A 27,180-nucleotide genomic window follows, 5' to 3' on the forward strand; every position below is an offset into this window, starting at 1 on the left:
TGCAGAGGTGGAGAACACCTTGACCACCCTTATGGTCAATGAAAAGATGACCAGCATCCTCCATGATTCCCACTCTAATGCCCCGTACACACGGTCGGACTTTGTTCGGACATTCCGACAACAAAATCCTAGGATTCAAACTTCTCTTGCACACACACGGTCACACAAAGTTGTCGGAAAATCCGATCGTTCTGAACGCGGTGACGTAAAACACGTACGTCGAGACTATAAACGGGGCAGTGGCCAATAGCTTTCATCTCTTTATTTATTCTGAGCATGCGTGGCACTTTGTCCGTCGGATTTGTGTACACACGATCGGAATTTCCGGTCTTATGCTCTTTCTACTCTGCACTTGACCATTTGGGTAAATCCAGCTGATCTCACCTGTTCTCTAGCCTGTGGGAACTATACTCACCTTCCTCTCCCCTTTCCCTCTCTTCCCACTCTTTCCCTACCCCCCCCCTTTTTTTTATATATCTGGTCTGGCGAATTAGCACCTCCTGCCCCACCCTCCTGCTCCTGTGTCCTAGGACTCAGGCACTCAGTGCCAACCCCTGGCTCACACTGTGTGGTCATATCATTGCTTAATAATTCTACAAAACGGTTGTATTATATTCACCATCATCCCTATATTCAACATGTGTCTTTTGTGGATTTTTGTTCGAAAGTTGTTGGCTCCAACTTGTCTTGCATCCACACGGTCAATCAAATGTTGGGCAACAATTCCGAACGTGGGAACGCGGTGACGTACAAGACGTAAGACGAGCCGAGAAAAAGGAAGTTCAATAGCTAGTGCGGCTCCTTCTGCTTGATTCCGAGCATGCGTGAACTTTTGTGCATTGGACAATGTGTACACACGATCGGAAATTCTGACAACAAAGTTTTGTTGGCGGAAAATTTGAGAACTTGTTAGCCAACATTTGTTGGCAGAAAGTCTGCCAACAAATGTTCGATGGAGCATACACACGGTTGGACTTTCAGCCAACAAGCTCACATCCAACATTTGTTGTTGGAAAATCCGATCATTTGTACGGGGCATAACTCTTAAAATAAAATTGTATCACAGTCCATCAAGATCCAACTATTTGTTACATATGCGAAAAGAAATAAACTGTGGTCTACTCACACTGAACATCCAAGTTAAGGGTCTGTCTAGTAGAAGAGTCCACCTTTGGTAAGGACACCTCGCAGGTAACAGAAATTCCATGGTCCCATAAATTCGGAGTTATTGACATAGATGTGCTTTCCAAAACTTCATCTGCGTTGTCCCTCCACCATTTTATTATTGGCGGTGAGCAGATTCCCGGAAGTAAACAAGTCAATCTCACTTCCTCTTTTGCGACCATCTCCCCAAAGACAATGATTTCGGGTTTCTGAGTGAGATCTGCCTTGGAAAAAAACACTTACACTGTACAGGCAATATACAAAACAACAAATAATGGGTCTCATGGATTAAAGTGTTTTTTTTTTCGTTTTGGGTAGAGTTGTGACAATAATTTCAGCAGAAAGGAAGTGGAAGAAAAGCCTTAAAATGGAAAAAGGCCGCGATGAAAAAAATTGTGGTGGAGTCTTGGCCTCCAAGCTTGGTGAAGGTTCCAAATAAATCAGATTATTGTTGTAGTGTGACAACTCTTTGATGCCCGATTGAGCCCCAGTGGGGCCCCTTGGAGAATTAGCTAGTGTAACGTGAATAAATGGGAGCTCCAAGCCTTAGGGATGAATCCAGGTCTCAAATTTTATTTGTCACAATAAAAGGGTTTCATTGAAGGTTGACAGCCAGAGACAGGTCTTCGACCCTCCATAAACCCCTTTAATTCTGACAGATAAAAATTCATACCTGATTCCAGTGGCTTGGTACACTCATCCGTTCATTTCCTAGAAGGTTTTCATTGCTGTCTGTGATAGACTTTCCCTTCTTTCCTGTGTTGTGAAATGGTTACTTGGCTGGCATTGGTCAACTCTTAGGCCCCTTTCACACTGGGGCGGTGGGGGCGTTGGCGGTAAAACAGCGCTATTTTTAGCGCTGTTTTACCGGCGTTTTTGCGGCTGTATTCGGCCGCTAGCGGTGCGGTTTTAACCCCCGCTGGCGGCCGAAAAAGGGTTAAACCCGCTCGTACAGCGCGGCTATAGCCGCGGTATTACCGCGGTATAGCCGCGCTGTCCCATTGATTTCAATGGGCAGGAGCGGTTTAGGAGCGGTGAACACACTGCTCCTTCACCACTCCAAAGATGCAGCTTGCAGGACTTTTTTTACCGTCCTGCCAGCGCACCGCTTCAGTGTGAAAGCCCTCGGGCTTTCGCACTGAACAAACAGCGGAGGCTGTTTAGGGGCGGTTTGCAGGCGGTATTTTTAGCGCAATAACGCCTGCAAACCGCCCCAGTGTGAAAGGGACCTAACTTTGAAAATGCCAAATCCAAAGGCTTCAGCACTTTCTGGGTATGAAGATCAGGTTTAGTATCTCAAAAGGTATTGAAGCCAGAGACAACCAGGTAACTAGTAGTTTTCAGAAGGTCTGCAATGGCAGGCAATGCATTTCTGTAGAAAAACTTGCCCGGAAAGCTTTCCCTGTAAAAGAAGGAAGTAAATACTTACATCTTCCACTGCCCATGCCCCGAATACTGTTCTGTTATGTTGAAGTTATGCAGCCTGCTGAAGTACGTTCCGAAACCAGCGCTTCTGGAAGTGTCAAATTCCTGCACTCAGTGTTTCCTTCTGCTGATCTCCAAGTCACTATTGTGTCCTGTACTGTATCCAGTAGTGACCCAAGGGTCAGTGGGAGGAACTACTCAGTGCATCAAGCAAGGCCGCTGTTAGAGAATCATGGGGCCCCATACAGCCTATCTGACACAGTCCTCAATCTCTCTCTCTGCAGCCTCAGCTGCACTGAATAAACAGGAAGAGCTCTGCACAGTCTCCCTGTTCATTCACAAACTGAAGCATAGTATTCACAATTTACAATGATTCAGTACCAATCAATCACTGCGTCCATTCAGAAAAGGAAGAAGCCAGTTCCTTCCCCCATTCTTCATCCCGAAATGATCCACTGTAGCATCCTGTGGGATTGAGAGGAGGGGAGGCCGGCGGTCTTGCTGCGGTTTGGGGGGGTAAGGTGGAAAGTTGACCAAGAGAGCACACAGGTGGGTCCTGGGCACAAGAGGGAATGGGAACCTGCCTGGACAGGAGGGGGTGACATTTACTGAAACTGATCCCCTGTAGCTCCCCCAGCAACAGCTGAAAGCTGGCAGGAGGGAAAGAAGAAGTAGCTGTCTTTCAGCTTCTGCAGGGAAGAACTACAGGGGATTGATTCCAGTAAATGCCATCCCCATCGCCTCTCCTGTTCAGGTTCCCTTTCCTACTTCTTGTCAGCTGCTTGCTGTTGAACTGATGGGGTCCGGGCCTCGACCGGTGGTACCCACTTATCAGTTGCCCTGGCATCAAGTATCAGAAGATGGACACTTCAAGTGTCAGATTCTGAACAGACCTCAGCTGACTATATCTATCTTCAATGGAAAGCTGTTTGGTGGAGAGGTAATTAATTACTACCTTCTTGCATGGGCACAGCTTTTAGGTGTTATTTTTACGACAGGGTCGGGGTCACCGCATGTAGAGTAATCATATAATATAATTTATTATGTATGATCATGTTTTGAGACACAATTAGTGATCAATCATTTGGGATACAAACAAGCTTACCTGTCACTTGGACGGTTATTTTGTTAGCCATATAATTAAACTTATTGAGACTGTCTTTGCTCTCTTCGAATCGGAAGAAGTAGATCCCAGAATCTTGTTTTGTGGCATCGGCTATGTGCAGCGTGCAGTCTCCGACATTTGGGTCTCCTTCCAGGTGAAAGTTTTGTTTTGTTACCGCTATGGACTTATCATTGGAGGCCACATAAGTTCCCAAATCCATCTTCCAGTAGCCAGTGCTATTCGTGAACTTCCTCCTGTTGTTAGCAGTAAATTGGCATGGAATGGACACACATAGACCCTCTTGTACGACAACGACACTGGAGTCCACCTGGAAGGAATACCCATCTTGAATAGTCTCACCTTGGCTGCCTAGAGAAAGATAAACCACATGAGGGACAAAAAAACGTAGGGTCTCTACCAAAACTCATTTAGTATTTCTGTAGTATGTGAAAATTTGCATTGATGGAAATGCTACTAGGTTTCAACAGTAATGAAAGTAGGGAAAGATAAATGCTGGTCTACTTTCCTTCAAGCTGGTCAAAAAAGCAACAAACTCAAATAACAGAGATCAAAACTGTTTTCAAGTGAACCTGTGCTTTGCCCATGCATGGTACTCCCCAAAGACATGCGCTAAACTTCCTTTGGCCCTTAAATGAGAATAATACTAAAAATGAATCCAAGTCTCAGAGCACAGTAAGAACATAAATATATAATTACATTTATATATAGATATATGATTAAAATGTCAAATCGAGAAGAAAAATAAAACCAGGTAAATGTGTTTCAAAGATGCATATACCGTATATATTATGCTTTGTGCACAGCAAAACTCAAAGGCTTTAAATATACCAAATTTTTTAGAGCATAATTAATTTCCGACCACCCACCGTCAATATACGGCAGCTGTTTAAAGAGCCATACCGTTGTTATGGCAGCAGCTAGCTGCCATAACCCCGTATCCTCATCTTCAGCGGGCAGTCTAAGCGGAGGATTCACCACAAGATAACTTTTATCGGAGACGGGAGAGGAGGGCCCCCCTCCTCCTGCCACGCCCTGCTCATCTCCGCCGCTTACCCGAGCCATCGGTAGCAGTGGAGATAATTGGGTCCTTTTCCCTCACAGGCTGGATCTCGAGTGAGGAAAAGATGGCCCCCACTTGGCTCCATAACAGTGGATGGCGGAAGCGACGTCAAACGTCACTTCCGCCCAATGCTCTTAAAGAGGAATTTTTTTTTTGTAAAAAAAAAATTACATTTCGTTTTTTGTGTTTTTTTTTCTACTGCATTTTAGTGTAAATATGAGGTCTTTTTGACCCCGGATCTCACATCAAGCCTGTCATGCTTTTTTTCTATTGCAAGGGATGTTTACATTCCTTGTAATAGGAATAAAAGTGACCCAATTTTTATTTTTTTTTTTTAAAAGACAGTGAAAAAAATAAAAAGTAAAATAAATAAGGAATAAAAAAAAAAAAAACCCATCTAGCCGAGCTTGAGCATGGAAGCGAATGCATACGTAAGTTGCGCCCACATATGAAAACATCGCCTATGGAGATTTTTAAGGGTCAAAGTTTGTCGCCATTCCACGAGCGGGAGCAATTTTGAAGCGTGTATTGAATTGAATGTGTGGTATCAATTTACTCAGTGTAACATTATCTTTCACAATATAAAAAAAATCTGGGCTAATCTGGGCTAACTTTACTGTTGTCTTATTTTTTAATTAAAAAAAGTGTATTTTTTCCAAAATTTTTTCCAAAATAATTGCTGCGCAAATACAGTGTGCTATAAAGTATTGCAACAACTACAATTTTATTCACTAGGGTGTCTAAAAAAAAGTGTGTGTACATGTGTGTATATATAAAAAAAAATATATATATATATACACACCAAATCTCAAAAAGAGGCTCGGGGCTGACGTGGTTAAGGCACAAAAGAGAGCAAAGGAAATTTTTGTATTCAAAAATATTTCTGGTCCTTCTAGACTGGAATACAATGAATTATGGTTAGGTATAAAAGCTAAATATGGCATAAACACAAAGACCATGCATATAGGCTAATATGCCATTTATCATCTAACCCATTTTTAAAACATCCCCATTACCTTGTTTGTAACTATAATGTATGTACACTATCTCACAAAAGTGAGTACATCCCTCACATTTTTGTAAATATTTTCTTCTATCTTTTCATGTGACAACACTGAAGAAATGACACTTTGGTACAATGTAAAGTAGTGAGTGTACAGCTTGTATAACAGTGTAAATTTGCTGTCCCCTCAAAATAACTCAACACACAGCCATTAATGTCTAAACCGCTGGCAACAAAAGTGAGTACACCCCTAAGTGAAAATGTCCAAATTGGGCCCAATTAGCCATTTTCCCTCCCCTGTGTCATGTGACTTATTAGTGTTACAAGGTCTCAGCTGTGAATGGGGAGCAGGTGTGTTTAAATTTGGTATATATAATGGTGTTCCGCGCTTAGGACGGGCCAGTGACCGAACTGCAGCCCCCCTAAATGAGAAAGCACCAAAGGTGCGATCCGATAAATATGTAGTCTGAAGAGATAGGGGATTGGCGCTGTTCACTGATAAAGACTGATAATAAATCAATAACCTATACAAACTCCTAACAAAAGGAAAATATAACAACCCAATACTAAGTGGGTAAAAAGTGTAACACAATGTGAATTATTATTAAAAAATAAATATACGTGCTGAGAATGGTCAAAAAATGTGCAGAGTACCCAAAAAAATTTTTTACAAAATAAAATTGGTAAATAGAACTCCAAGCATTACCAACGTAAAAGACAAAAAGCTCAAAGAATGTGTATGTGTGCAATGAAAGATATAGGTGGGTCTACCTAAAAAGGGGACAAAACACCGTGTTCCCCACTGAAAATTAATATGTGTACTAGTGAAGCTAAATCGTGTTAAAATAGTAAATATGAGAATATCTATAAACTAAAAAAAGGAACAATCGGCATGTGGTGTACAAACAATCTTGGTGCACAAAAAATCAAAAAAGTGAAAAAACCAAAAAGAAAAGAGAGTCCAAACAACCAGATAAATAGTTTCAAAAAAATATATATATAAAAAAAAAAAAAATTATATATGTCCGTGAATAAAAAACAGTTCTAATGCAGCAGGCTGATATATCTTCAAAGGTTGCGGGTAGATCTGTCCCAATGAGTATATGCTGTCCTGTGTAGAGTCCCCTCTAGTGCCCCCACTCACCAGAGTGCCCAACCCCTGCAGGGGTAATGAGCATGTAGATGATCCGATGATCCAAGCGGTTGGTGTCCCCCCTACCAAAGTAGTTGAGTGCACATGCTCAGCGTCATATCCAGAGGTTGCCTTTGGGAAATAGACGTATGAGTGCTGCCAGCATTGCTGCAGAGGTTGAAGGGGTGGGGGGTCAGCCTGTCAGTGCTCAGACCATACGCCGCATGCTGCATCAAATTGGTCTGCATGGCTGTTGTCCCAGAAGGAAGCCTCTTCTAAAGATGATGCACAAGAAAGCCCGCAAATAGTTTGCTGAAGACAAGCAGACTAAGGACATGGATTACTGGAACCATGTCCTGTGGTCTGATGAGACCAAGATAAACTTGTTTGGTTCAGATGCCGTCAAGCGTGTGTGCTGGCAACCAGGTGAGGAGTAAAAAGAGTTGTGTCTTGCCTACAGTCAAGCATGGTGGTGGGAGTGTCATGGTCTGGGGCTGCATGAGTGCTGCCGGCACTGGGGAGCTACAGATCATTGAGGGAACCATGAATGCCAATGTGTACTGTGACATACTGAAGCAGAGCATGATCCCCTCCCTTCAGAGACTGGGCCGCAGGGCTCTATTCTAACATAATAAGGACCCCAAAAACACCTCCAAGATGACCACTGCCTTGCTAAAGAAGCTGAGGGTAAAAGTGAGGAACTGTCCAAGCATGTCTCCAGACCTAATCCCTATTGAGCATCTGTGGGACATCCTGAAATGGAAGGTGGAGGAGTACAAGGTCTCTAACATCCACCAGCTCCGTGATGTCATCATGGAGAAGTGGAAGAGGACTCCAGTGGCAACCTGTGAAGCTCTGGTGATCTCCATGCCCAAGAGGGTTAAGGCAGTGCTGGAAAATAATGGTGGCCACACAAAATATTGACACTTTTGGGCCCAATTTAGACTTTTTCACTTAGGGGTGTACTCACTTTTGATGCCAGCGGTTTAGACATTAATGGCTGTGTGTTGAGTTATTTTAAAGGGAAAGCAAATTTACACTGTTATACAAGCTGTACACTCACTACTTTACATTGTAGCAAATTGTCATTTCTTCAGTGTTGTCACATGAAAAGATATAATAAAATATTTACAAAAATGTGAGGGGTGTACGCACTTTTGTGAGATACTGTATATCCATTTGTGAAAATACCCAACCCTTCTTTAACGCACAAGAGGTCCTTCATTAGAATCAAGGCACCCCAAAAACATTTCACATTAGGCAAAAGACACACCACTGCCGTGCCTCCTGTAATGGGGACCACAAGGATTCATCTGCAAAAAAAGATTGTTTACCCCAAAATTTTATTTTTTCTTCACTACTTTTTCTTTGTTATGGCTTTCTAAAAGAATAAATTACATAAATTAAATGTTAGATAAAAGGTTTAGTGCACTAAAACACTTTTAATAGGTGAATAAAACTTGTTTTATAGAGAACTATACATTAGGCCAACAAAAGGGACAAATGAGGAAGAAAGAGGAACTTGGTTCCAAACGAGGGACAGTTGGGAGTTATGGATTTCCCCTCACCTTGTGTTCCAGTGACAACTGTTACATCTTGGGCAGCCCATTACTTACTTTACCCAAGACAAATAGAACTTAAATACCATCCCACACAAAATATCCTTGACCATCAGATGGGCTTGGATGTTGGATAAAGGATGAAGTCCTAAAAGTGATACCATACCATAGAATGTTGACTTACCACAATGTATCAGCAACTATGTACAAAGAGCTATTTTATGCAGTACGCTTTAGTAGCCAATCAGAAATCAAATTATAAAATGCTAATAGTGGATGCTATGAGTTAATGGGCAGCTCTTCCCATACAAAATTTTTTGGGGAATCAAAGTAAGGCTGGAGTTAATTTTGACCACAAAGACATGCTTACCCATCCAAACCTGAAACAGCACTGTGATCGAGAAGTATATCCAGATCCCGGAGCCAAATTCCATCTTGACACCGAGTACAGAAGATCTGTGGATTAACAGAACACCTTATTAATGTATCTATGCTATTTATTGTGATGTTCACGTAACTTTGAACACGGATTTAAACCATTGACATACAGTGACTTGCAAAAGTATTCACCCCCCATGGCATTTTTCGTGTTTTGTTGCCTCACAACCTGGAATTAACATGGATAGTTTGAGGATTTGCATCATTTAATTTACAGAACATGCCCACAACTTTGAAGATTTTTTTTTTTTATTGTGAAGCAAACAACAAATAGGACAAAATAACAGAAAAAGTCAATGTGCATAACTATTCATCCCCCTAAAGTCAATACTTTGTAGAGCCACCTTTTGCGGCTATCACAGCTCCGAGTCGCTTTGGATAAGTCTCTATGAGCTTGCCACATTTTACCACTGGGATTTTTGCCCATTCCTCCTTGCAAAACTGCTCCAGCTCCTTCCATTTGGATGGTTTGCGCTTGTGAACAGCAATCTTTAAGTCTGACCACAGATTTTCTATTGGATTGAGGTCTGGGCTTTGACTAAGCCATTCCAACACATTTACATGTTTCCCCTTAAACCACTCAAGTGTTGCTTTAGCAGTGTGTTTGGGGTCATTGTCCTGCTGGAAGGTGAACCTCCGTCCTAGCCTCAAATCACACACAGAGTGGTACAGGTTTTGCTCAAGAATATCCCTGTATTTAGCACCATCCATCTTTCCCTCAACTCTGACCAGTTTCCCAGTCCTGACTGCTGAAAAACATCCCCACAGCATGATGCTGCCACCACCATGTTTCACTGTGGGTATGGTGTTCTTTGGGTGATGTGATGTGTTGGGTTTGGCTTTTCCCCCCCTCTGTTCTCACCTGGTGATCTGGCCAGTAACACACCTCCTGTATAAGAGCTCGCCTCACTCTGGATAAAGGAGCACAGGAGGCACAGCATACTGCAGCATTGTTATTCTGGGGGGGGGGGGGGGGTGTTAGCAGATTTGGACGTGCTATCAAATTGAAGCCAAACTTCAGCTAATGCTTTTAAGCCATTACAGCAGTTTTTTGTTTTTTTGGGGGGGATAAAGATTTTACATACCGTATTTATCGGTGTATAACACGCACTTTTTTCCCCTTAAAATCAGGGGAAAATCGTAGGTGCATGTTATACGCCGATCCCCCGCCGATTGTGAGCCTTTTGGCAGCTTTCGGCGGCTCTCACCCGTTCTTGCCAAAAGCCACCAAGAGCGGCCGAGTGCGTCCAAAAGCCACCGAGAGCGGCCGAAAGCCACCGAGAATGGCCGAGTGCGTCCAAAAGCCACCGAGAGCGGCCGAAAGCCACCGAGAGCGGCCGAGTGCGTCCAAAAGCTGCCGAGAATGGCAGAGAGTGGCCGAGAGCGGCTAAAAGCCGCCGAGAGCCGCAGCGCCATTTTTAAAGGGCAGTGTACTGACAAGTTTGCAAATGACACAGGGGCAAGGCTGCAGATGGACACTGACAAGGCTGCAATGATGGACAAGGCTACAGATGGACACTGACAGGGCTACACTGACACTGACAAGGCTGCAGATGGACACTGATAAGGCTGCATTGATGGGCATTTAAATGTAAGTTTTTTCCTAAAACTTCCCTCCTAGAAGTTTTTTTCCTTAAAATTCCCTCATAAACTTGGGGTGCGTGTTATATGCCGATAAATACTGTATATAAAGAATTTCAAAGCTCAACCTATCCCCTAACTTTAAACCAAACCACAAGACACAGATTGTACCATAGTGTTGCTATTAGTACAAATATTAAATTACGCCGATAATAAAAAAGATAAATCAATAACATTTTTATACTTGCTTGTTAAAATCCAATTATTCATTTCCACTCTTTTAATGCTTTGTCGTCCATAAAACATAAAAAGCAGCAATATTGGGTCATTGGATAATAAAAAAAAATGGATATGAAGCAGCCACAACAGTGTAGTAAGTTGTAACTGTTGTCCTTTACTGGCTATTTATAAATGTACTCACTTGATATTTATAACAGATGTTGTCACCTCTCAGAAGTGACATCTGCCAATACAGTAAAATGTAATTCCCTCAGCAATGATCAGCTCTCAGACTCAGCTGGGAAGAAGCAAAGAGTTAAAATTAATCCATTTTATCTGTTCTTCCCGTTTTTTTATGTATGTGAACTCCAGATTTTCCTTTGTATGGTTATACAGGCTCTTCTCCTGTACTGAAAAGGCTTTGCTCAGATTTCACTGCACACTGTGAGATTCTCACATTATGCATTAGAAGCTGGAGCAAGTCAGATAGAGCCCGCCCCCTTTCCTGGCTGGAGGACGCCCAGCCCTCCCCGCCCCTCTCGTTCATTGGATTTAAGCTATTTCAATCATGGAGGCTTAGCATCATATATAGGGGTGCAAATTAGAGTTGTACCGATGCCGGTATTGGTATCAGTGCCGATATTAAGCATTTGCACGAGTATCGGAAATCTTGCAACACTGCTTATTTAGAACTATTTACCGTATATACTCGAGTATAAGCCGAGTTTTTCCAGACCATTTTTTAGGCTGCAAAACCCCCCCATGATAGAGGAGCACTGATACAATGCTGGGAAACTGTATCAGTGTTCCGCCTATCACGGATGAGGAGGAGGCGGGGCTTTGTTACAATGGACAGCGCCGAACGGACTACATAACACAGCGGGAGACACCCGCTGTTTTAGTAATCAAAGGTACGACTGCAGATGGGCACAATGAGGCTGCAAATGGGCACAGTGAGGCTGCAAATGGGCACAGTGAGGCTGCAAATGGGCACAGTGAGGCTGCAAATGGGCACAGTGAGGCTGCAAATGGGCATAGTGAGGCTGTAGATGGCCATTGTTTACCCAGTAGGTGCTGCATTTTCCCACCCTAGGCTTATACTCAAGTCAATAAGTTTTCCCAGTTTTTTTGTGGTAAAATTAGGTGCCTCGGCTTATATTCGGCTCTGCCTATAATCGAGTATATATGGTATACGTAAGTAATCCAGGGAGATACACATCTGTTTCCCCTTGCCCCACCTTCTTTCTCACTATCTGGGCAAAACATTAGATCCTATTTGGTACCTTTTTTTCATTTTTTTCAGATACGCTATGCGTTTTTTATCCTGATGAGTGGCAACTGGCCACGAAACGCGTCGAGTCTATCAATGTCATCGTGTTCCCAACACATAGCTTGACCTCAACTGTGATTTATTTGCATCCTATAACCCATTTGTATCCATTACTCAATAAGCATTGGCATTTTATTCTAGTTACTTCCATGGGATACTATGCGATTTCAGATGCGTGCATGTACATACATGAATTCTTTTTTTTTTTTATATGGCATCGACTTGTGTATATAGATAAAAATACTCATGTTCAACACTTTGTTTATATGCCAATTAAACAATTTTACAATTTCTCCTACCACGTGTCTTGTGCCTCACTCAAAGTCCCAAAAACCCCTTTCTTATTTAAGCATTTGCACGAGTATCAGTACTCGAACTTATGCTCCGATACCTGAAACCAATACTTTCAGGCTCGGTTCTTTCAGCTGACAGCGGGATTCCCCCACTGACAGCTGAAATGTAAAAAAGGAAAGCCAGCAATTATCGGTTGTTAATGTGCTGGGCTGCCGCGTCCTTAACAACTGATGACTCATTCAGCTGTCAGTGGGATTCCCCTGTTGACAGCTGAAGTGTAAACAGAAGTCCCAGCAATTGGAGCTGTCACAAAAAAAAAAAAAAAAAAGCAACCGGGCAATATTTATCAACAACATTGCTCAGCCAAAAGATAAAAAGACATATATATATATATATATATATATATATATATATATATATATATAAAATATATTTTGTATCTTACTGTTTTTCTTCATTTACAGATCAAAGGGAGGAACTTCAATCTGCAGATGATGTCAGTTGAAAGCAACATGTCAAGTTAAAAAAAAAAAAATAATTTTTTTTGTTTGTTTTTTTAAATTAAATGATCCTCTGTTTTTAACCCCTTATTAATTTACTCTAATCAGCCTTAATTAACTCTCCATTTAATTATTATTTTCCTGCTTATTTTTTTTTGTCCACTATTTTATAAACTATTAATAATAACAACTTTTTTTTTTATTTGTTCGTAAATATTTTTACACCTTTAACTTATTATTTACATGTTTCACATTAAAAAAAAGCGTAAAACGTAGAAAAAAAAAAAAAAAATGCTTTCAATGCTTTGTACCATTGCTGACAGCTGAAGTGTAAAACAAAATAGTTGCAGTAGGTAACTGGAATTGGTATAAGCAGATTTAACTTCAGCTTTGCCATGAGTTTATAAAGCTTATGTTTTGGTTGTGCGTTTATCATGTACATACATGCAATCTGGTACGTGGCAATAAAAGCAAAGCATAAACTGATTTCCAGCTGACCCTAAGTGGTCTCCACATACCCACGTAGACTAGTGTTGAATACCACAGATATTCCTAAGACCAGTGAAGAATGGAAAATCCAGATGTTTGCCGAGCGAGGGCAAAGAAATCTGTCCAGGTGAATTCAGATTGGGAATGTCTTTAACGAATGCAATAGGTTAATACTATGCTATACACCGTGTATGTATGTATATGTGTGTATATATATATATATATATATATATATATATATATATATATATATATATATAGTGTATGTAAGAAAAATGACAAAAATATATATATATATATACATATCATATGGAAAATTACATTAAATTATATGTAATGCATCTCTAACATCTTATAGCAACACTTAATAATTATCATAATTAAAAAAATAGCGTACGTCAAAGAGAGAAACGAACTAATAAAATCTACCTTACTCACAGCACTCCCAGATCCTTCAGAGTTCAAAGCTTAAAATAAAACTTAGTAGGAGGCAACAGGAGTAAATAAACATCAACAAGAGCGGGGTAAGGGACACCTAGTGGTGGATAACAGGTACAGCACGTGGTATAAAAACTGTGTTATAAAGGGTATTCGCTTTAACCACTTAAGGACTGGAAGGATTTAACCCCTTAATGACGAGGCCATTTTTTTTGCGATATGGCACTGCGTTGCTTTAATTGACAATTGCACGGTCGTGCAACCTTGTACCCAAATAAAATGTATGTCCTCCCCCCCCCCCCCCACAAATAGAGCTTTCTTTTGGTTTATTTGGATTTGTATTTGATCACCTCTGCGGTTTTTATTTTTTACGCTATAAACAAAAAAAGCATGACAATAAAAAAAATAAAAAAAAAACATTTTTTTCTAAAATAAATATCCAAAAAAAAAGTTTCTTCATCAGTTTAGGCCAATGTGTATACATATTTTTGGTAAAAAAATTGCAATAAGCGTATATTGATTGGTTTACGCAAAAGTTATAGCGCCTACAAAATGGGGGATAGTTTTATGGCATTTTTATTACTTATTAATTTTTTCCTAGTAATGGAGGTGATCTGCAATTTTTAGTGGCACTACGACATTGCGGCAGACAGATCAAACTTTTTTGACACTTTTTTGGGACTGGTGACATTTATATAGTGATCAGAGCTAAAAATAGCCACTGATTACTGTATAAACTGGCAGGGAAGGGTTTAACACTAGGGGGCGATCAAGGGGTTAAATGTTCCCTAGGGAGGTGTTTCTGACTGTGGAGGGGATGGACTGACAGGGAGTAGAAAGAGATCACTGTTCCTGATCAGTAAGAACAGAAGATCTCTCTCTACTTCCCTGACAGACGGGGATCTGTCTGTTTACATTGACAGATCCCTGTTCTGGCTCTCTGTGGAGCGATCGCGGGTAGCCGGCGGACGTGGGTGGCCGGCCACGCGCATCGGCTCTGGCTTCACGCCGTGGGCGCGCGCACAGGCCCCCTATAGCTTTCTAAAGCGGCCTATGTACAATGACGGCGATTCGTGCAGCCGTGCCAACCTACCGCAGTACAACTGCGGTGGCTGGTCAGCAAGTAGTTAACTCCACTTTTGTGTAAAAAAAAAAGAATAACAAAAAAAATAGTATAACATATATAATTTCAACAAAAGTCATATTGTGATTGAGTGTTATTAAAAATGACCTTTCCTTTTCAATCTGCATCTCTGTAATGTTCTGTAAAATATAATATGGCCTATGGGAGGTGTTCTGTCGAATGTTATTTCCTAGTAGTATCGTCACCTGAAGACGTGCACTCACATGAAACGCGTTGGGGACAATAGCTATATGCTGACGTCTCGCCACCATTTTCATGCTTGGAACTGGACATGCTGGTAGATTAATTGGCTTCTGACTAAATTGCCCCTAGTATATGAATGTGAGTTAGGGACCTTAGATTGTAAGCTCCTTGAAGGTAGGGACCCATGTGAATATACAATGTATATGTAAAGCGCTGCGTAAATTGACGGTGCTGTATACGTACCTTAAATAATAATAACTGGCGGCTCTCTTTTTAAGTGCACTTTTTTATTTGTCATGACAATTGTTTTATTGGCATTTGAATGAAGCGTTTTACTTTTTTTATGAGGAATGTATCATTTTTAATAAATATACTGCACTATATGTGGTCCTGTGCTTGTGGCTCTGTGTGGTGAGCGCTTTTTACCCAGACAGTATCAAGCAAACCTTCTGACTGTCCCCAGTGGTGAGAAGTGGTACTGCAGGGTGTCCCCATTGCGAGAATAGAGCTGCTGGACCACGAGTGAAGGATCTTGTTGACATGAACTGCTGCTTTCCTCTGGCACCTTTAATGTCGGTGAATGCATTTTAGTTCTGTTGCTCACTCATGGTAGAGAGGATTTTCAGAAGTTGGTGGAAGACTGTTTCTTTGCAGTGATTTTTATTACATATTTTTGACTCTTTTGCTTTGGGCTTTTATTCACACTGATTTATTTTTATTATCATTTTTGAATATTGTGAATGCTTTTTGCACATTATGAATGCTGTGTTGATAGCACATGATTTACTATTGTAATATTCTCTATATTTGGAGGTGCTGCGTTGTTTTCTTTGTTGAAATGTTGTTGCCAGCTTGTGTGATTGGCTGACTGATTTTCCCAGAGGTCTTCACCAAGATACAAGATTTAGATTTTGGACAGTGTCATTTTTTTTGGTGAGATATTTCCAAAAGGAAATCATGTCTAAAGGGATGCAGACCCTCCCTCTTTTCTCATTAGAGCCCTGCAGGTGCAGCAGCTGATTGATAATTATAAAACCACTTCCATTAGATTCACTTTACACATGGATGCAAAGAAACAAACAGCTATTTCTTCAGAATAACAAAAGGTATGAATCTGCAACAAAGTTTGTTCAAATCCCTGCAATGTACAGTGGAACCTCGGATTACGAGCATAATCCGTTCCAGGAGAATGCTCGTAATCCAAAGTACTCGCATATCAAAGCGAGTTTCCCCATTGAAGTCAATGGAAGCGAAAATAATTTGTTCCGCATTGACTTCAATGGCATGCAATACCGCATGCGGCCAGAGGTGGGGGGGCGCCGGAGAGCCTCGGAAATGGCTGGAAAGGCCCAAGGACACCTCGGCTGACCTCGGCAAAGACTCCGTTCCCGAGATTTGCCAAGGTCAGCCGAGCTGTCCTCAGTCCTTTCCGTGCATTTCCGAACCGCGCCGACCAGCGGCGATTGGCACCGTTTGGCTCTGGCGCCTCCCCACCTCAGGCCAAATGCGGTATTGCACACGCTTTGGCAGGAATCCTACTCGTTTTGCGAGACAACACTCGCAAACCCAGTTATGAATTTTAAAAATACAGTGCTCGTATTGCGAAACGCTCGTTAACCGCGTTACTCGCAATCCGAGGTTCCACTATAATAGGTATTTTCATGTCATACCCGCTCAGCACAAATCAGGAGATCTATTCTGTATCACAACCTTATAACAATTAGTTCTGTTAGTTTGGTTACAAATGTAATCTAAGTTAAAACAAAGTTACTATATGTATCACTATCTGCAAATAACTATTTATATTATTTAAACACTCCAGAACATTGGAAGTCATGGTATTTTGAAAATGGTATCCATTAACCACTTCAGCCCCGGAAGATTTTACCCCCTTCCTGACCAGAGCACTTTTTGCGATTCGGCACTGCGTCCCTTTAACTGACAATTGCGCGGTCGTGCGACGTTGCAACCAAACAAAATTGCCGTCCTTTTTTTCCCCCACAAATAGAGCTTTCTTTTGGTGGTATTTGATCACCTCTGCGTTTTTTTTTTTTCTGTTATAAGCAAAAAAAGAGTGACAATTTTGAAAAAAAAAAACGCATTATTTTTTGCTATAATAAATGTCCCCCGAAAATATATTAAAAAAATGTTTTTTTTCCCTCAGTTTAGGCCGATATGTATTCTTCTACATATTTTTGGTTAAAAAAACCCGCAATAAGCGTATATTTCTTGGTTTGCGCAAAAGTTATAGTGTCTACAAAATAGAGGATAGTTTTATGGCATTTTTATTTTTTTTTTATTAGTAATGGCGGCGATTAGCGATTTTTATTGTGACTGCGACATTATGGCGGACACATTGGACACTTTTGACACCATTTTGGGACCATTGTCATTTATACAGCGATCAGTGCTATAAAAATGCACTGATTACTGTGTAAATGACACTGGCAGGGAAGGGATTAACCACTAGGGGGCGGGGAGGGGTTAAGTGTGTCCTAGTGAGTGATTCTAACTGTGGGGGGGGGGTGGGCTTCAAGTTGCAGCACAGTGATCACTGCTCCCGATGACAGGTGATCTCTATCATGACACAAGCCAGAACGGGGAAATGCCTTGTTTACATAGGCACTTCCCCATTCTGAGGCTCCGTAACACGATCGCGGGGAGACCGGCAGACATCGAGTCCGCCGGTCCTGTGGGCGCGGTCACTCTGTACACACCTGCTATCCCGGCTCTTAAAGGGGACGTACAGGTACACCCATTTGCCCACCGCTGCCATTGTGTATATCAGTGTGCAGCGGTCGGCAAGTGGTTAATGTGGAAGAATTTGTGTCTGTAGGTGGCACCAGCTATGTTTGTTCCCTATAGTAGGAGCATAGCTACTCTCTCTTGCTCGTTTTAAGTTGGACTATCGACTATGGAATGTGTAGTGTGCAGAGATTAGTGCCTGTGACCACAAACGTACACTGTCTGATCCAAACAAATGGAAGTAAGGGGGGAAAAGGAAAGGTCCAAGAGATTGCAGAGGCAAGAAAAAACATGATAAGAAACAATTTATATTAGGTTGTAAACTCCATGAGGACAGGGACTGATGTGGATGTATAGTATATGTAAAGCACTGTGTAAGTTGACGGTGCTATATAAATACTTGTAATAATGATAATTTCATGAAAAATAGGCTACATGGCCATCAAGTAGTGGAGGTGTACAGATTATTTTCAAGGAATAAGGATATTGTTTAGTGTCACTTTAAAGATAAACCCAGGTATTAGTAAATATTTTTCTAAATACATTTGGCATGTGTATCCCTACTTTGTGTGCTTTGCATAGGTGTGCGCAGCCTATTGCATTCGGGTGTGCACCCCAAAGCCCCAACACATATGCCTTTGACATATTTACTGGCCTCTTCTCCGCTCTCCATCCTGAAACAATGGGAGGAAGGGGGAGCACATGGGAGACCCGGGCAACAGAAGGAAGTGGATCAGGGAAATGAGGGGTGGCGGGGGTGTCATATATTAGTACCAATCCCCTATATTTTCCTCCTGTGGCAGCTGAATGTTGACAAAAGGGAGAGGAGAAGCCTACTTCCAGCTGCTGCAGGAGGAAAATACAGATCGGTTCCACTAAATTCCACCCACGCCACCTCTCCTGTCCAGGTTCTGAGGGTCAGCAAGGAAGGGTTGTGGTTTACCTGGCACCTGCCCACCATTGACAGGTTGCCAACCCCAGGATTAGGGTGTGCCCAGGCACACCTGGCACACCCCTTGCGCACGCCTATGGTGCTTTGTGTATTTCCTCCAGATCTGTGCAGTCATCCAGTGTGAGACTTTTCCTTCCTGTAATAAGGACCACTCACTCTACTCTCTCTGCTTGTGCAGGGTGACTGGTCTTGTCTCCGCCCCCTGCCTGTAGTGGGTGGAGCCTGCTGGACCCCTCCCACAGCTCTGTTTCTGCACAGGGCATGTACAACACAGTGATGATGGCACTGCTACTTTCTCAATGTAAAAACTGAGCTTGCGAATACAATTCTCAAAAGACACTTTATAGCACATAAAGTGTCTTTTGAGAATTATATCTGAATTAAAGTTTTAATGTCTGCAGTTCAGCTTTAAGTAATTGTTTTTTTAAGTTGGAATGCCAATGAAAAGACCTATCAATTACAATGCTACATTCATTTGTTTCTTTTGACTTTCTTGAGTTCAGGTTTAACCCAGTGATAGTCATGTGTATGTTAAGTTATAAGTACGTACTTCCCCTTTTCTAGCAACTTTTTTGTTCTCTATTTTAATAACAAGTTATGATTTCTTGTAAAAAGAAAACCGGTTTGTGACACACACTGATGTTACTTCTAACACCTCCGGAGACAGCGGTGCTTGAGTTCTGCAACTTCCGTTCCTTTCCTTTCCTTTTTATGCATTCTTGTAAAATGAAGATCAGCCTGTGACACACACTGATATTACTTCTCGAACTTCAGTGGATATCATTGCTTCAGTTTTGCAACATCTTTTTTCCTTTTCTTTTCTCTCCTCTCCTTTTTTTGTTCTGTTTTCATAACAGGTTATAAATTCTTGTAAAAAAAAATCGGCTTGTGACAAACACGTATTATTCTCAAACTGTGGGAAAATCATTGTTTGAGTTCTGCAACTTCTTTTTTCCTTTCCTTTCCTTTCCCTTTCCCTTTCCCTTTCCCTTTCCCTTTCCCTTTCCCTTTCCCTTTCCTTTCCCTTTCCCTTTCCCTTTCCTTTCCTTTCCTTTCCTTTTCCTTTTCCTTTTCATTTCCCCTTCCCCCTCCCCCCCCTTTCCTTTTTTTTTAGTTTTCCCTTTTGCCTTCCCCCTTTCCCCTCCTTTCCTTTTTCTTTTCTTTTCTTTTAATTTCTTTCCTTTCTTCTCCTTTGTCTTTCCTTTCTTTTCCTTTCTTTTCCTTTCCTTTCCTTTCCTTTCCTTTCCTTTCCTTTCCTTTCCTTTCCTTTCCCTTTCCCTTTCCCTTTCCCTTTCCCTTTCCCTTTCCTCTTCCTTTTCCTTTTCCTTTTCATTTCCCCTCCCCCCCCTTTCCTTTTTCTTTTCTTTTCTTTTAATTTCTTTCCTTTCTTCTCCTTTCTCTTTACTTTATTTTCCTTTCCTTTCTTTTCCTTTCTCTTTCCTTTCCTTTCCTTTCCTTTCCTTTCCTTTCCTTTCCTTTCCTTTCCTTTCCTTTCCTTTCCTTTCCTTTCCTTTCCTTTCCTTTCCCTTTCCCTTTCCCTTTCCCTTTTCCTTTCCCTTTTCCTTTCCCTTTCCTTTCCTTTCCTTTCCTTTCCTTTCCTTTCCTTTCCTTTCCTTTCCCTTTCCCTTTCCCTTTCCTTCCCTTTCCCTTTCCCTTTCCCTTTCCCTTTCCCTTTCCCTTTCCTTTTCATTTCCCCTTCCCCCTCCCCCCCTTTCCTTTCTTTTAATTTTCCCTTTTGCCTTCCCCCTTTCCCCTCCTTTCCTTTTTCTTTTCTTTTCTTTTAATTTCTTTCCTTTCTTCTCCTTTGTCTTTCCTTTCCTTTTCTTTTCCTTTTCCTTTTCCTTTTCCTTTTCCTTTTCCTTTCCCTTTCCTCTTCCTTTTCCTTTTCATTTCCCCTTCCCCCCCCCCCCCCTTTCCTTTTTCTTTTCTTTTAATTTCTTTCCTTTCTTCTCCTTTCTCTTTCCTTTATTTTCCTTTCCCTTCTTTTCCTTTTTCTTTCCTTTCTCTTTCCTTTCCTTTCCTTTTCCTTTTCCTTTTCCTTTTCCTTTCCTTTCCCTTTCCTCTTCCTTTTCCTTTTCATTTCCCCTTCCCCCTCCCCCCCCCTTTCCTTTTTCTTTTCTTTTAATTTCTTTCCTTTCTTCTCCTTTCTCTTTCCTTTATTTTCCTTTCCCTTCTTTTCCTTTCTCTTTCCTTTCTCTTTCCTTTCCTTTTCCTTTTCCTTTTCCTTCCCTTTCCTTTCCTTGCCTTTCCTTTCCTTTCCTTTCATTTCCTTGCCTTTCATTTTTTTTTTTAGTTTCTTTTCCTTCCTTTTTCTTTCCTTTTGTTTTCTTTCCTATCCTTTGTCTTTTCTTTTCTCTTTTCTTTTCTTTTCCTTTCCTTGCCTTTTCCCTGCAACAAAATGTTTATTGAAAAGGTAAAATAAAGAATAAAAAGGGATCATAACAATTATAAATAAAGTCACATCCTGAGACCTGTGTGTGGCAATAACTTTTGCTGGTTTAAGCGGATCTGTTACCTTCACTCTCCTTCCCTCTGTTTCACCGGCACGAGGTCTAAGGTTCCGTTGAGTTTACCAAAGAGGCAGAAGGGAAACTGCAGGGAAAGCTCAAATACTTTTCTGTAGGATTCTTGACAAATGTCCTTTAGAGTTGAATATTACAGTAGAATGCGCTCCCCTTGTGGGACACACTCTTTGCTCGCCTGGATAGGCCTCTCTCACTTGCCTAGCAGCCAGTACGTAGCACGAACAAAAGTCTCTGCCACAGACTTGCTTGGGATGAACCCGTACGATCCTCTGCCACAGGATGTATTGATTTTGCGGTGAATGTCAGTCACAGTGCTTGAACCTTTAAGCCAAACCCGGCAACACTATGCTGTAAAGTTACTTTAGGATACGTCCTCCAACCGAGTCACCAGGCCCCTCTCCAGACCAGCATGCTGCATGATCCTTCCATGACGGGTCCTCCCCTGGGATCTCCTCGGTTGTCCAGCTTCTTCACTCTGGATAGACAGCTCAGGACCATTCCTCGGTTGCTGTGGTAGGCCCCAGACAAGCTTCTGGACCCACCCATGCGCCGCAGCGACGCGGGCCTCCAGAACGGAGGACCACGAGGTAGCGCTCTAAGGCATACCTGTCGGCTAGGAGGGCCAGCAGGTGGCTGTAAAACGACCCTAAAACATAGAGTCTGTCCCATAAATACCCTCTCCCAGAATCCCACTCGGAGGACCACCTCCACCGAGTTGTCTCTGGGACAGAAGCGCATCCATATGCTTTGACATGTTGTGGTAGTAGCCACAAGCACTTGGGTTAGGGCAACTGTCATCTCTGTCCTGCAGCGGCGCGACTTCTCTGACACACTATTGACTCGCCGACAGTCCTAGTCACTTTAATGGGACGGCTGGTGGTGCAGCAGTGACCCAACAAGGTGAGGGACGTGACGGCAGCAGTGTTTAACAGCTTAAGGTGGTACACTGCTGGAGTAGTATGGTCATGTCAGAACACACATTTTACCTGGAACAGCCGTAAGGATCGCACAGAATAAAGGAATGGAAGCATTTTTGAAGTGAACATCATTCGTCCTGAGGCACCCACTCTTGTCGCTTGGTACCCCTGCAGGGGTGATTATCTCTGGTGAGTGGGGTAGCACTGGGGGGCGAGCACTTCAAGTCACCTTATGAAAAAATCGCACAGAAGTCACTACGGTGTACCATCTTGGGTGAAATAAACAGTATTTTCAGCTGAACTCTGTCCCACCTGGTTAACAATATTTTGTACCACATGGATTATATATATAAACTTTTTAGAAATTAACTATACTACTTGTTTCAAACATAAGAAATTTTAATTAATTGTATATATTTTTTTACTCACTGGAATTTAAACATAGGGAGTGGTTTAATTTAACTACTATTTAATTACCATTTAGTTTATCACCTAGTAGGACATTTCACGTTTTGCACAGAAGGACATCTCATAGTTTACGTTTCACAAGCGCCATATTGTCCCAATACTTTTGAACATTGGGGTCAAACACAACCCTGCACAATTTTTTATTTTTATTTTTTGCATATAAATGTGGAAGGGATAACACAGACATCACACTGGTAATATTAATTACACTGTTTTTTTCAATATCTAATAGTTTTTCTTTGGCGCCATCTTGTCCCAATACTTTTGAACTTTGGGGTTAAAAGATTAAAAAAAAATTTTTTTTGTTACCTTGTTCTTTACATTGTCATTTGTATTGCACTGTTCAACCCAATTTTTCACTCAGGTATTATATATATGTCTTTACTTAGGTAATATATATTTCACTGGATGACACTTTTATCCCGCTGGGGGAACACATTTTATTTAGCAATTTTCAAATTACTGGTGTTTTTGTAATTTTAGTTATCTCCAAACATATGGTTCATTTTGGTTTAAACCGTAGTATGCTTTGATATTGGTGGAGCTTTTATGTATCGGAGTCATCTGGATTCAGTGTGGACTTTTTGATATTCTTATTTGGTACTTATTAATAATATAGAGGGCAGTGCCGTTTATGTTCTCATCCTACTTATCTATTATGCTTTGACATGTTGCCTTTCCAACACTAGCCGATAGTAACAACGACACCCACCGGCCCAGTATGGAAACACATACAACGTCAGCCAAGCTGGAACAGAGGCAAATTTAACTTCCCCTAACGAGCAATTCACTAATTTTACCAGATGGTAGATCGCAAATCTACCAGTACTACATGTGTATATGTTTACATATATACACAGGGCTCAAAATTTCAAGTCCTGAGCTACTAGCCAGGCCTCAAGGGTTACTCACCACCAGTTGCCCACCCAACCCCTACCCTGCCCCACCCCTAATTCCGCCCCTAAACACACCCTCATAAATTATCTCATGAAATTACTCCTAAATGTTTTCTGCAGAATTAAGCAACTTTATCCATGCTCATCAATGCAGCCTCACCCTTGTCCACCAATGCAGCCTCACCCTTGTCCACCAATGCAGCCTCACCCGTGTCCACCAATGCAGCCTCACCCGTGTCCACCAATGCAGCCTCACCCTTGTCCACCAATTCAGGCTCAAACGTGTTCATCGTGTTGCCTACCTGTGTCCATCATGCAGGGGAGCAGAGGAGAAGAAGAGCATTGCTGGCCGGATGATAAGAGCGCAGAGGGACACTAGGATACTGGAACAGCTTTGACTTCAATTGCTGCGTGTTCTCGACGCTCTGTGTCCCATACAGCCCCCCCGGCCGGGGAACTTTGATACACATCGCTCGTCCCGGCGGATGGATGGGTGATCTGTCTATCAAATTCCCCGGGACCAGGGGGTGGGGCTGTGTGTTACAGCAAGTGCGGGGAACACTAGGCTATTGAAATGAAAGCCGCTAGTGATGTCCCTTGCGCTCTGAATCATCCAGCCGGCTCTCTCCTCTCTCTTCCCCTCCGTGAGTGCTGGGAAAAGGGCTCCCATACAACCCGCCGGCAGTGCTCGCCCCCCCCCCCCCCCTTGCTCCCAGGCAGCCCTTCCTCGCCAGCCCTCACTCGCAAAATGCAAGCAGGCGAGTGTAATTTTTGAGGGCTGTATATATATATATATATATATATATATATATATATATATACAGTATTTCACAAAAGTGAGTACACCCCTCACATTTTTGTAAATATTTTATTATATCATTATTATATAATTTCATGTGACAACACTGAAGAAATTACACTTCGCTACAATGTAAAGTAGTGAGTGTACAGCTTGTATAACAGTGTAAATCTGAGGATCTGAAAAAAAGAATTGTTGCTCTACATAAAGATGGCCTAGCCAGTGATGGCGAACCTGTGGCACGCATGCCAAAGCTGGCACGTTGAGCCCTCTCTGTGGGCACACAGCGCGCCGCCAGGATAGGGGAGGGAGTCCTCCAGCAAGGCAGTCACTTGTACTGGAGGTGCAGGCGCGGAGGAGCCAGCTCCCTTCTTATCATGAGTGCGATCGTGCAGTGGGGCGGCAGATGTGAATACAGCCCTCTCTGCATGCACTGAGGGCAGCCCAGTGGAACGGACACAGAGTGTCTGCTGTAAGCAGCGCGTGATGCCTCTGGATACCGAGGAAGAGAAGAATGATCCTCCCTTCCTGGACTTGGATAATGGCTTCCTGTGCAGGGGTTTGGGAGCTGAAGCATGGCAATTTGGAGGACTTTGGCTGTACATACACAGGTAGGACAGTGCTATGGGGGAAGGGGGGTGCAGAGGACACAGCTATGTATGTGGGGGTGGGGGTGTGAAGGGGCCTTCACATCACCCCCCCTGATCCCTGTATTCTGAGTACATGCATCCATTTCTGATCCCTGTATTCTAAGTACATGCATCCATCTCTGATCCCACTATTCTGAGCACATGCATCCATCTCTGATCCCACTATTCTGAGCAAATGCATCCATCTCTGATCTCTGTATTCTGAGTACATGCATCCATCTCTGATCCCTGTATTCTGAGTACATGTATCCATTTCTGATCCCTGTATTCTAAGTACATGCATCCATCTCTGATCCTTGTATTCTGAGTACATGCATCCATCTCTGATCCCTGTATTCTAAGTACATGCATCCATCTCTGATCCCACTATTCTGAGCACATGCATCCATCTCTGATCCCACTATTCTGAGCAAATGCATCCATCTCTGATCTCTGTATTCTGAGTACATGCATCCATCTCTGATCCCTGTATTCTGAGTACATGTATCCATTTCTGATCCCTGTATTCTAAGTACATGCATCCATCTCTGATCCTTGTATTCTGAGTACATGCATCCATCTCTGATCCCTGTATTCTAAGTACATGCATCCATCTCTGATCCCTGTATTCTGAGCACATGCATCCATCTCTGATCCCTGTATTCTGAGCACATCCATCTCTGATCCCTGTATTCTGAGTGTAACGCGTCCCTTATCCCTGTATTCTGATTGTAACGCATGCCTGATCCCAGTATTCTGAGTGTAACAAACTCCTTTGAAAAAGCACAAAAGGTTTTTTCTTGGCAGAATCGTAAGTTTTTGGTCCCTTGGGGCTCATTCGGAGGGATGATGAGTCCCATCCTCTGTACAGAGCCTCTAGTAGGTTTAATTCCATGTTGGCACTTGAAATAAATAAGTCACTGTTTGGGCACTCTGGCTCAAAAAGGTTCGCCATCACTGGCCTAGGCTATAAGAAGATTGCCAAGACCCTGAAACTGAGCTGCAGCATGGTGGCCAAGACCATACAGCGGTTTAACAGGACAGGTTCCACTCATGAAGTTGAGGTCACGTGCTCAGCGTCATATCCAGAGGTTGTCTTTGGGAAATAGATGTATGAGTGCTGCCAACGTTGCTGCAGAGGTTAAAGGGGTTGGGGGTCAGCCTGTCAGTGCTCAGACAATACGCATCACACTGCATCAAATTGGTCTGAATGGCTGTTATCCCAGAAGGAATCCTCTTCTAAAGATGATTCACAAGAAAATTTGCTGAAGACAAGTAGACTAAGGACATGGAATACTGGAACCATGTCCTGTGGTCTGATGAGACCAAGATAAACTTATTTGGTTCAGATGGTGTCAAAGCGTGTGTGGTGGCAACCAGGTGAGGAGTACAAAGACAAGTGTGTCTTGTCTACAGTCAAGCATGGTGGTGGGAGTGTCATGGTCTGGGCCGCATGAGTGCTGCCGGCACTGGGGAGCTACAGATCATTGAGGCAACCATGCATGCCAACATGTATTGTGACACACTGAAGCAGACGACTCCAAACACACCTCCAAGATGACCACTGCCTTGCTAAAGAAGCTTAAGGTAAAGGTGATGGACTGGCCAAGCATGTCTCCAGACCTAAATCCTAATGAACATCTATGGGGCATTCTCAAATGGAAGGTGGAGGAGCACAAGGTCTCTAACATCCACCAGCTCTGTGATGTCATCATGGAGGAGGGGAAGAGGACTTCAGTGGCAACCTGTGAAGCTCTGGTGACCTCCATGCCCATGAGGGTTAAGGCGGTGCTGGAAAATAATGGTGGCCACACAAAATATTGACACTTTGGGCCCAAATTGGACATTTTCACTTAGGGGTGTACTCATTTTTGTTGCCAGAGGTTTAGACATTAATGGCTGTGTGTTGAGTTATTTTGAGGGGACAGCAAATTTACACTGTTATACAAGCTGTACACTCACTACTTTACATTGTAGCAAAGTGTCATTTCTTCAGTGTTGTCACATGAAAAGGTATAATAAAATATTTACAAAAATGAGAGGGGTGTACTCACTTTTGTGAGATACTGTATCTATAACAGTTTTAGCAACTTCTCTTTAAGGTATACAGATTATTGTTTAGTAACGGAAAAGGGTTCTGCAATATTTTTGTATTCGGGTTTTA

At 42.3% G+C, this 27,180-nt stretch overlaps 2 protein-coding genes across 5 annotated transcripts in view; one reads left to right on the forward strand and one right to left on the reverse strand.

Annotated features, from left to right (window-relative positions):
• The window catches only part of LOC141110495 (sialic acid-binding Ig-like lectin 12), a 31,341-nt gene extending 17,546 nt beyond the window's left edge, over nt 1-13,795 (reverse strand). Inside the window, exons 1-4 of one of the 2 annotated variants that reach the window (XM_073601868.1) lie at nt 13,759-13,793; nt 8,840-8,925; nt 3,695-4,063; nt 1,127-1,384 (exon numbers count right to left, since the gene is read on the reverse strand). In XM_073601868.1, coding sequence (XP_073457969.1) covers nt 1,127-1,384; nt 3,695-4,063; nt 8,840-8,903 — 691 coding nt within the window. In that variant the 5' untranslated portion in view covers nt 8,904-8,925; nt 13,759-13,793. Of the gene's footprint in view, nt 1-1,126; nt 1,385-3,694; nt 4,064-8,839; nt 8,926-13,749 lie in introns of both variants that reach the window. The other variant, XM_073601867.1, reaches the window with a different exon arrangement.
• A 10,901-nt stretch (nt 13,796-24,696) lies between these two features.
• Nucleotides 24,697-27,180, forward strand: part of LOC141110490 (sialic acid-binding Ig-like lectin 12) — a 40,724-nt gene continuing 38,240 nt past the window's right edge. The window contains exon 1 of one of the 3 annotated variants that reach the window (XM_073601856.1): nt 24,697-24,998. In XM_073601856.1, coding sequence (XP_073457957.1) covers nt 24,902-24,998 — 97 coding nt within the window. In that variant the 5' untranslated portion in view covers nt 24,697-24,901. The remainder of the gene's footprint in view (nt 24,999-27,180) is intronic. The other 2 variants (XM_073601857.1, XM_073601858.1) reach the window with 2 other exon arrangements.

This window comes from Aquarana catesbeiana, linkage group LG10, assembly GCF_042186555.1.
Source record: "Aquarana catesbeiana isolate 2022-GZ linkage group LG10, ASM4218655v1, whole genome shotgun sequence".
In the NCBI taxonomy this organism is placed as follows: domain Eukaryota; kingdom Metazoa; phylum Chordata; class Amphibia; order Anura; family Ranidae; genus Aquarana; species Aquarana catesbeiana.